Raw genomic sequence first — 11,072 nt, 5'->3', positions numbered from 1 at the left:
ATGGTTAATGGCTGCGGGGGGTGAGCAGCCGGTAGATTAGGCGACTTCTCTGAGTTGTGCTGTTTCACGCTCAAAGGCAGCCTGGATGTGACTTCAGTTGGTTCAGTGTATATGTAGACACAGAGGGAGAAGGTAAGTGCGTGATAAGTCAGGAAAACAGACCAGTGTCCGCTCCCTAAGGATTGATGGCTGTAAAGGCACTATGACTGCTTGCACCCAGTGCAAATGTGAGGAAAACACCGCCAACAATAACAATCTGTACAATATCTTAAGTCTCCGTTATAGCACTATTTAATACAAAAGTTGTTGCAGCCTGTATTTTCCAATTTGAGGAGAGGTAGACCAGTGGGCATCTTAACTGACTGACTGGAATTTTGCTACCTTGATGAAAGATGGCATAAAGCTGTGGATTCTAATTCATAATCTGCCTTCTTCAGTTCTCCACTTCTGATGTGGTGGTAGTAACTTTCTTCCATTTTATTATTGTTTAGTGTGCTCCATGTCTTACATGAGGAAGCATCTTTACTTCATATAGATGCCTGGTATACTTCGGGCTGCCTGGATTGCTGAAGTTTAAAATAGAGTGAGGATAGTGAGTATGTTTTCAGATAGTGTTTGTGTCACAGAGACACCTGGATAGGCAGAGTTGATTTGAAAGAGGTGATCAAATACAGGCCATCTCTGAGAAGCTCGAGTAAATCAGAGGAAAATACAGGAACAAGTTAAAGGAAGAAATGAGCTGATACTCTAATGCACGAAAGCTAGTAGACTTTCTCAGATATTCTTCTAAATGTATGTAGTCAACTGTAGCCCAGATTTTCTTCAGTTTCGCAACTGGGACTTGTTTTGCCCATTGATACTTGCTCTCCAGAGATGTTCCTTGTTGGATGCACGCGCCATTATTAGCACACTTTCTCCAGAATAAGAGTAGATGGGAACCATGCTACACCCTGCTCTTGTAGAGGTTTTCTGCTTGCAGCTCTCACATGGACAGAAATAGATAATCTGTTAACAGCAGTAACACAATGAAAGACTGAGCAGTTCTGGTCTTACCTACTTGCTGTTTAAAAGCTTCTTTTGGTTGCTTCAGTCTTGAAGGGCAAAATAGGAAAGCCTTTTTCCAAGTCACATTGTTATAACTTGAGGTCTAGTCTTCAGATGCAGTGCTAGAACCTTGTGGTGTAAACAGGGATGGAACTGTTGAAAGGACTGAATTGGGAAGGTTTATTCATGGAAGCGTGTGGTTCGGATGTACCACTGACTGCACAGGAAACACGGATTTGGTAACTTTAAGGCTCTGGCTGGCAATGCTTTAAGCCTTCTTCATCAGGAGGCCTTGCACGAACAACCTTCCTCCCCTGCCCTTAGGTAAAGGCCTGTTAAGTCAGGTGTTCAGATGACTTCTCTGTCAACTGCTGCCACTGAGCATTTTGCAGCAGGTTAGTACTAATCCAAAATAAAGAGTATGGTAGTAATATGCTGCCTGGAAACATCTAAACGTAGCAGGTAGAGATGGCTGTTGTTCAGCCAACTTAGAAATTAGCTAACGGGAGCATTCTCTTCAGAGATGATTGCAATCGAAAGTAGTTGCTAGAGTAATCTTTTGCTGAATCTAATTTTTTTTGCCTGATAATGACAATCTTTTCAAAATCATGGGTTATGGGTACCTTAACAGTAGACCGTATCGTAAGATGTAAACAAAATACAACTTCTCCTGCAAAATGTGTCAATGAGCAGTTGAAGACTTGATGCAGACCTTGGTTGAAATTCCATGCCTCATCTTCCCATGATGCAGATAAATTTTAAGTCCTTTGGCTTTAACATCCACAGATAATATTTTGAGAAATCTGTCAGCAAAAAAGACTGTTAATGCGAATAAAAATTGGCCGAAATATTAATGAACACTGTTGTAGAAATTCAAACTTAATGTATTCTCTTTTGTATTCAGAAGAAACCTGGAGCGTGGGATAAGAATTTGCTTCACACAGCGCTTTTCAGAAGGACTGCACAGTAGATTTGACTTTGCTAAATAATTGGTTTGGGAACTTTGGGGTTATAGTTTCTCTGTTTTAATGTATGGAGATAAGAGGTTTTCTTGTTAGCATGCTGTTTCATGTTACTTTGATCTCCTGGTATGATAAAGTAGGCTCTGTTGTCCAGCTTTAGTTCATGTATTGTTTGGTTATTCTGTGTAGCAGAACTTGTTCACTGCAACAAAATTTACAAACCCTGAGGTTTCACTTTTTGTGAGACCAGAGCTCTTGGGAAGACCAAGGCCCAAATAATATTCACATATGGTGTGAGTTTGGTGGTATTTGCAGAACCTTGACTCTTGTATAAGAGTTGAGCTGTGAGTGCCTAGCAGTCTTGGTGAGATACTTTGGGTATTTGATTGACGTAGAGCTATCTGGCCAAATGGGAAAGGTTTTATAACTGTTTTTAAAATTTGAACACTCTGCTTAACCATGTAATCCAGTGCGTGCATCTGATGAGATTTCAAGCTTGTAATTATATGTGTGTTTTGTCTTCCAGCAAAAATACTTTGATTCTGGTGATTACAACATGGCTAAAGCAAAGATGAAGAATAAGCAACTGCCTACTGCGGCTCCTGACAAGACAGAAGTCACTGGTGACCATATTCCTACTCCACAGGATCTTCCACAGCGGAAACCATCTCTTGTTGCTAGCAAGCTGGCTGGCTGACGAGAACAACTGAACTGCATGATTATTCTCATTCCTGTTATTTCTCCTTAATAGTTATTTCTCACCCTCACATCCCCCTTTTTCTTTCTTACACTAAGTCATGAGACTGACAGCTTTGCAGGTAGCGGTAGCGTATGCTGCTATTGTAAGGGAGTACTGTTAAGAGTAAAACGTGTAGTAGTTGGACTAGTTGAGAACAATGCACTGATGAAAAAGGACAAGTTTGGTTAGAGCAATGTAATCTACTTGAAAATGTACATATTGCCCATTTCCTAGTGTAGGACTGGTTCCAGCAAGTGACATCGCAAGTTTTACAACTTCTAATGTTTCTGCTTTTGTTATTTCATCTTAATTACAGCATATTTGTATTTAATATAACCTCCAGTTGTGTTGGGTTTTTCTTCTGTGTTTGGGTTTGTTGTCTAAAATAGAGGTTTAGACCACAAGTTGCTAGATGGTAAAGCATGTATAAAAACAAAGACAGGGCTCTGACTGAATTTTGTTTCTGCTTTTGAACTTGAACGGCCTTAAACCTGTTTCAGCTTTAACAATAGAGTTTTTACTTGGGCAATATTTGCCCATTCTGGTGTAACTCTTGTGAATCTAGTGCTTATTGACAACTGCCTGTTGAAGCTGGTATTCTTTTCAGTTCTGTAGCTTAGGACACACTTTTGTTGAAGATGTGAATGAAGTGTGCATGTGCATAGACTGTTGAATTCACTCTTGTGCCATTTTTGTAAATACAATAGTTTTGCACAACCTTTTGCAAACGTCTATTAGTTTTACATTTTAAAAAGCAGATAATGTGCCAATCAAAGCACAAGTGATTCTGTGTCTTTCAAAGTCTTGTTCTGAAACTAAGAGCCCCAGAATCTTGCTACTGAAAGTAAAAGCTGTATACCTGAAATTTGTGAAACACGTTTGCCCTTGACTCAGCTTTATGCTTTTGCGATTACGTATTTTGTTTCGCAACAACGTCCAGCATTTAAATAGAAATCTGGAAATATGTACCTGTATTTGGAGGCAAGTGCCCTTTTTGTTCAGCAGCTCTTTAAGCTTTTAAAGCTGATGACATGGAAGATGGCTAAATGTACTGTTCTAGAGCGTTTCCTGTGTGGCAGATGCCAAATCGAGGCTTGCTTAGGTTTGATACGCAGTTGTCTTTGGGCTATTTTAGACTTCTGGAAGCAGAAGAGTGTGTTTTGGTTTTGTTTGGGTTTTTTTTTCCCCTTGGACTCCTGAAGTGGTAGTAAACGGTCTCCTTTCCTCTTTGTTGTACAGCAGCCCCTCATTGGCTCTGGGGAAACCAAGAGCTGGAAGTGGTATTTATGTAATGATTTACTGAGAAGTAGGTAACTTTTCACATCAGAAAATAGGAATGAACTTCAGCTCATCTTTATGATGCGGTTTGTAAGTACTAGATTGCCAAATGCATAGTTGATAGATTAGACAGGTAACTTGATGCATTTGAAAGCATGTTCGTTCAATGAAATCAGAATGTTAAAAGTACAGTATGATCCATAACGTAATAGACTTTTATATAGGTTCTTTGGGAGTACAGGAAGTCTTTAAAACGATCACGCTTCTTTAAAGGAAAAATTTTGAAACAGCCTATTAAATTCACCGATGTGGGTGTTACAAGAGAGAGAAAACTCTTAAAAGACGCAGGTTTTTAGAAGGATGCGCTTTGTGCTGGCATATTCAGGAAGGTCTTGCAGGATAAAGGACTGCTAGTCAAAAAGAACGCTGGCCCATATTTTCTGCAGTGCTCTCTTCTGAAGGCAGACGTAAGAAAATGATCAAGAGAAAATGAATAATCTCAGTCTGGTCCTTGTTTTCATTGGAACATGAGTGTTAGAACGTTGGTGTCTATATAATGTCTTTGGTTCAGAGAAATCATTCCGGAGAATTTTGAAATTGTTAACCTGATTCTTTTCCAGTCTGTATAGCCCTTTTCTAGTAATGAAATGGTCTCTGTCAAGCCTGTCCTTATTCCTTATCCTCCACTGGTATTATAGAGAATTTTTGCTTATAGAGAATTTGTGCTTTTTGCAGAACAGGTTGAAGAAACGGACCTACTTGACTTCATTATGTAAGAAATTAGGCTGGGAGAATAGCAAGGAAACCAGATATATTGAAGCAAACTGCTTTTTATGGATGTTTGTCCTAATGTGAAAATCCCTCTTTATTTTTGTATGCATAAATGAAATTGAAACTTAATGATAGGACTGGGCCTGAACCAAATTTTGAACAATTAAAGGTGACTTGCTGTGTATTGTCTGGTGCCACTCTTCTGTAGCTCACATAAGGTGAGCTTTCTTGATGTTTGGGAAGACTTAAAAAATTAGCCATTTAAATTTTAACATTCCGCTCACTTAGCTATAACTCAGCTTGTCCTGCTGGTTGGACAACACAAGCTCTTCCAATGTTCACTCGGTGACTTGCAGTTGTTAAGATTACTACAAATTCAGCTATGACTCTATTATCCATGTGTATATTTGAAGTACTGTAATACTAACTAGGTCAATGACTGATTATGAGCCTTCACATCTGACAGACCTCAGCAGCAGGCACAGCTTTTTTGATTCTATATACTGTATAAAACTTAAGTCGAGTAATCACTTAACAGTAAATCAAACGTGACTGCAAATCGATGTTTACTTTCAGCTTACTCCAGCAAGATAACTCAGCTATCCAAACCTATGTACATAATGTATTATATGAGTTTTACCATTTGATAATTGCCTTTTTCAAAGAAAACCCGTCTGCCCTGTAGACTGGCAGTCCTCTTTCATATCTTGCCTTTAAAGATAGACAGCGTTTAGTTGTTAGAGTAGTACTCACGTAGGCTTGTGATAGCAGATAGCACCCACATTTTATTTGAGGTAGTTAAGTGGATTAATTACACCTTCACAGATATGTCCCCAAATCTGTAGTACCAAAGGCTTCCCTCTCATTGTTCTTGATGTAGTAGGACGGTGTTTGTGTAAAGGCCACAGGAGTACATTTTGTTGGACATACTTACTCCCAGTCAAGATGTTAAGGTGATAAAAATGTCAATTGTTCTTTACCAACTTACACATTGTATAGTATACAGAATAAATTGATCTACTTAGTTTTTATTGCAATGTGGAGATTTGTCTGGTCTTTACTGTGGTTTCCTAAAAGATAACTGCATACTTCGGTATTCTCGATGGAAAATTTCTAAAACCTACACCTTGCTACTCTGTACCCTTAAAAATATGACTGGGCTTTGGTTTCTAGTATGTTAGACTACAGAATTACTTTAATGTAATCACATTTATATATATTTCAGTGCTTATTTTTCTAATAAGGCAATTAAAGCTTATTGTTTGAAAACTCCGTAACAGATGGTTGTTTTGGTCCCTTGCACTGAACGAAGGGGATAGCTGGGAATTAGCTTGGCATGTAGAAGATTGCATTGCTGTAGACCATTGGCCTGAATATGACAGTGGAGATGCTGGAAGAAAGTCCAACTGATTTCGTGTTCAGACTGTGACTTAGGTTGCACCTTCACGGACACGTGGTACATTTACACAACTAGCTCAGTCACCAAGGTCACAGTAACGCCCTCTGGACTCTGCATCTAACCAACTGTGGAGGAAAATGCCCGATTTGAGCAGCGTCATTCAAATGCCATGGTGAGGCTTAGCCCAAAGGCTGCGTTGACGCTGGCATTGATGACCTAAGGGAACTTCCCTCAGCCGTTGTACGGGGAGTGGCATTGGTCTTCGGGCAAGGACAAACCATTCAAATACCGGCTTATTGCCCAAATCTGTTTCGATTTAGAGCTGAGGCAGGTGTGGTTGCACAGACCTGTGCCCAGAGCAAGCTTTGTGTGGAGTGTCCATGCTCACAGAACATGGCCGTGTTATTCAGGAGGGAGGCAAGATTGCGGTAACTTGTTTATTTGATGGCCGGGGAGCTTTCTGTGAGCTTGGGAAGAACAGACTGGGAGAGCTCGCAAGCAGAGTGGATCTTCTTTTTGTTTGTTTTCCTGAAGTGGAGCTGGGCTGAATGTACGGTTTGATTATTCCTGCTTTAGTACAAGCGAGCCACCCTCTTTCAGATTCATGTCTTTGGCTTTTCATCCCAATTTGTGGCCATCATGTAGATACAGAGTAACTTGAAATCTGAAAACTTTGATGCATTTATTCCCATTAAATATTTACCTGTAAGATGTCTCTGGAGCACTAGGACAGAGGCAGGCAGCCTTGAGATCGGCTGGATGTGCTTGAAAAAGCTTTAGTTTAGGGACAGGTGACTGAATTGTCCCCGTCCTCCTCAGGTAGTACATCTTTGTTACAGTGAAGGTGCTGCTGGATATGTGTTCCTAAATATTCTTTGTGTATTTACAGCAGGCACAGAAGTCTGTTTACTTAACGGCTTTGGGAAATACTGACAAAGCCCCCACTGATTTCAGATGGATGTTTGTCTGGTTTAAAATGGGAAGATAAGCTACGCTTTGTTTCTGACTTTGTCTAATAACAGATTTCAGTTGGGTTTAGGTGTTTTACCTGATTGCAGAGCAGTGTTGTAGCTCTTACAAAAAGAGGAATGTGGTTGGATAATCTGTCAACTTTCCTTGACAATATTACAGAATAATCACATAGCTGTTAGCGACATCTGTGGTACAGGGAGCCTCCACAGCGGCTGGATTCAACCTCTGCTGGTACTGTGGGTCTGAGTTACTACGGTAGGGTTGTTTCCTTACTGGGTGTGAGTCAAAAACAAGTGTAGGAGTCTTCCCCGAGAAACAGGAGTTGGATTTTTTGAATGTGTTGAATTATACGGCTGAAGTTACAAGGATGCTTAAATGCAAGAATGGGAGTGGTGGATTCTTCTGAACTTCAGGTCTGCTCTCAGGTGATGGTTTTTATACTGTTGGAATAAAGATTGGCTAATACATTGAAAGGAAGAAGATGCCTGTGACGATGTAGAGGCAAGAGCAGTCTTCCTGGTGTAGGCATGGATGGCTCGAGGCAGGCTTTCTGCCTGGGGATTTCATCTGGGACGTTTTGCCTTGTCTTTCTGTAAGGCCGGAGAACCCAGAAGTGAATCCCAAGTGTTGCCTGGAGAACGATGTGCATGGTATGTGATTTCTATCTCTTCCTACAGATCTTCTGCGTTAGTTCAGAGTTCTTCAACAGGTTACTGTGCAATCGGCGCTGGCTGGAACCAGCCCCGTTTGTTTCCTACAGCGAGAAGTTGCAGGCTTAGTCCTTGTAGTGTGAGAAGAGAGGACAGGTAGGAGGGGGATTTTAGCTTGCGCATTCCTCAGTTAGCTTTGTCTGTCCAGTGAAAGTCACTTGGAGTTAAATGAATGGTCCATACTGAATATACAGATGCGTTTCTGGAGGAGTGGATGTGCCACATATACCAGCTCATGCCCCTCAGGTTACGGCTATGTGTTACTTCTGCGTCTCTAACGATTTCCCTTTTCTCGTTGGGCCAGCAGAGAAGCCACTCCCCGCTTGTGGTACAGCGTGACAACAGATTGGGAAGTCCCAACGCAGAAGGGAATTTTTCTGCCACAGTTGAACGGATCATGGATGTAAGCAGAACATAGATGTAAGTTTTCCCGTGGGGGCAAGAAGAAAAGCCACTCCCCGCTTGTGGTACAGCGTGACAACAGATTGGGAAGTCCCAACGCAGAAGGGAATTTTTCTGCCACAGTTGAACGGATCATGGATGTAAGCAGAACATAGATGTAAGAAAGATAGGATAGATGCTTTGTAGTAAATTCTGAAAAAAATAGTGTCAATTCATTGCAGGAGAATTTTCTTTTTTTTTTTCCTTTGTATCTTTTTTTATTTTTTTTTTAAATATTTTTATCTTTTTTTTTTGTCTGTGTTCAAATTCAGTATAAAATTCCGCATGTGGACTGTCAACTGCATCAGCCATCCATTGTCAGCTGGAAAACCCTGGCATTTCTGCTCGGAAGCCGAATGCCAGAAATGATCTTTTTGAAAAGGTGCTGTGCAAGGGAGGAGGTGAGGACGTACAAACCTGCCAGCAAACGTTCGGTAATGGAGGGGCTTCTTACAGTAATAAGTAGTCAGTCTAGATACATTACAAACAGGTTGTTTCTTGACAACTTTCAGTGCCCCCAATTCCTGTCCTTAATGGCAGATTTGAAATCCTGGTTTATGCAAATTGTGTCAAATCGGAGCATATTTTGGACTCAGATATCTATTTTTTGCTGGGGCTTATAATTACATTTGGCTCCTGAGCTCCAGCTGTGAATAGCTGATACACAGTAATCCACAGACCTGGCTGTGGAACTCCTGAAACGTCTTTGGGTTTAGAATAGATCTCATCCTGAGGGAAGGGTCTTAAATATTGGAGGTGAAGCCGCCACAGTCAGAGGGCAGGTTCAGGTCTCTTCTGAAAACAAACCCGTGAGATTTCTGTGTTTCACATAGATCCACGTTCTTAGATTAAGCCAGTCAGAGGGCAGGTTCAGGTCTCTTCTGAAAGAGACCTGTGAGATTTCTGTGATTCACATAGATCCACGTTCTTAGATTAAGCTGGTTAAAGGGAAGAGATCCCGCTCTTTCGTGAGTTCCAAATCCCTTTTGTGTTACACGTGAAAGGTGACTGGTAGCGTTAGTAGAGACCGGTTTTGTCCTAGGGTACACATGGAGAGCAGCTGTGCAAATGTCTTAGCCTGAAACCTCACCCCTGACCTGGACAGCAGTTCACAGGGACCAAGTAAAAAAAGTTCTGGGCTTCTTGTAGGACTGAGAGCAAACGTCCAGTTCTGCTGGTGGGAGTGAGTCTCCTAGGCATGAGCCGGGAACTGTGGCTGATAGTCCTGGCCGTACTGGGAGACCAGGGGAAGGAAGGGATTTTTTTTGGTTCAATTCTCATCAGAGTTTCAACTCTGAACTCTCCCAGCAAAACCAAGACTTTTTTTAACCTCTCTTCTGAGTTTTACTAACCTTAGTTTGCTAGCTGTGAGCACCATGTATCTGTGCCTAATACAAACAACTCCAGGTAAGGCTCCTCCGTATTTTCATCTTAACCACGTTTTATTTGTGCTTGTTACTTTCTCCATCTCCTTTCCTTCCGATAGCAGCAGTAGATGATGGCTTTTATTGGAAGTGTTCATTTTGGGAGTCAAAATAGCTTGGTTTTTATTTCTGGCTGCTGATGAGTGGTTCTTGAGCAGGCCATCCTCCTTCCGATAGCAGCAGTAGATGATGGCTTTTATTGGAAGTGTTCATTTTGGGAGTCAAAATAGCTTGGTTTTTATTTCTGGCTGTTGATGAGTGATTCTTGAGCAGGCCATCCTTCTCTTTCCTGGCTCATTTTGTCTGTAGAACAGGTTTGACAGTTTCTTTGATAGTCCCAGCAAGTTTCAGGGGGAGGACAGATAACGACTGAATCCTGAGCTGGTACCTGAACAGTTGAATTTTGCAGAAATGATACCACTTAAAGTCAAAACACTGGTGAGGAGTGCATCGAAGATAATGGCTTCAAACTTCGTTTGTATTTTGGGCCACTTGGACTGGTAGGATGCATTCCTAAGGGGAAAAAGGAAAATACAGAAATGGCTTCAGTTCTGCTGTCAAAAGAACTCTTGCCGTAAAGCGAGCCATAAAAAAACCATCGTTTGTATTTTGGGCCACTTGGACTGGTAGGATGCATTCCTAAGGGGAAAAAGGAAAATACAGAAATGGCTTCAGTTCTGCTGTCAAAAGAACTCTTGCCGTAAAGCGAGCCATAAAAAAACCACCCATTAATGATTCCTAATGCAGTGAGGTGCCAGGCAAACACCTAGACAGAACATGGATTATGCTTTTCATTCCCTTCCAACATGGATATTAAACTTCTCACAGATGTATACCTTCATCTCTTGGTGGGAACTGGACTTGCTTATCAAAGGAACTGTTTCGGACCCAGTTTTCTAAGTGTTTTCAGTAGTTTGAAAAATAAGGATGCAATCAAGCTGGAAGAGGTTGTAAGCAAGTTGTAGGATGGCATCAGAATCGGCAAACAAAAAATGGAAAACTTGGCACCTGAGAAACAACATGCAGAAAGGCACTGGGGGAATAACGGGGCAGGGGGTAGGACGGCAGCCAGGCGCACGGAGGCTGCAGTAGGCTGTCACCCAGCTGTAAGTGCAGTAAGGTGAGGCTGCTGCCCAGAAGGCTCAGCTGCTGCTTGCGCTGCCAGGAGCGGTGCCGGTGAAGGGAGGGATCGCTCCCCGGTACCTGGCGCTGCCCGGGCTGCAGAGCCCCGGCTCTGGGAACCTCTCCTCGGGTGATACACGGGGTGGAAAGCGACAGAGGTTATAAACGTCCCTGATGAAGAATCGAGCAATTTCTTCGGTACAGGAGGAG

The 11,072-nt window shown here is 41.8% G+C and overlaps 1 protein-coding gene across 1 annotated transcript in view; it reads left to right on the top strand.

Annotated features, from left to right (window-relative positions):
- The window catches only part of ARPP19 (cAMP-regulated phosphoprotein, 19kDa), a 7,165-nt gene extending 1,107 nt beyond the window's left edge, over nt 1-6,058 (top strand). The window contains exon 2 of the mRNA XM_010145013.1: nt 2,533-6,058. Within this exon, the coding sequence (XP_010143315.1) occupies nt 2,533-2,703 (171 nt within the window). The 3' untranslated portion in view covers nt 2,704-6,058. The remainder of the gene's footprint in view (nt 1-2,532) is intronic.
- The last annotated feature ends 5,014 nt before the right edge of the window (nt 6,059-11,072 follow it).

The sequence above is a fragment of the Buceros rhinoceros genome, unplaced genomic scaffold, assembly GCF_000710305.1.
Source record: "Buceros rhinoceros silvestris isolate BGI_N320 unplaced genomic scaffold, ASM71030v1 scaffold15471, whole genome shotgun sequence".
NCBI lineage: Eukaryota > Metazoa > Chordata > Aves > Bucerotiformes > Bucerotidae > Buceros > Buceros rhinoceros.
The sequence above is the reverse complement of the archived record's forward strand: the minus strand, read 5'-3'. Positions and strand labels throughout refer to the sequence as shown.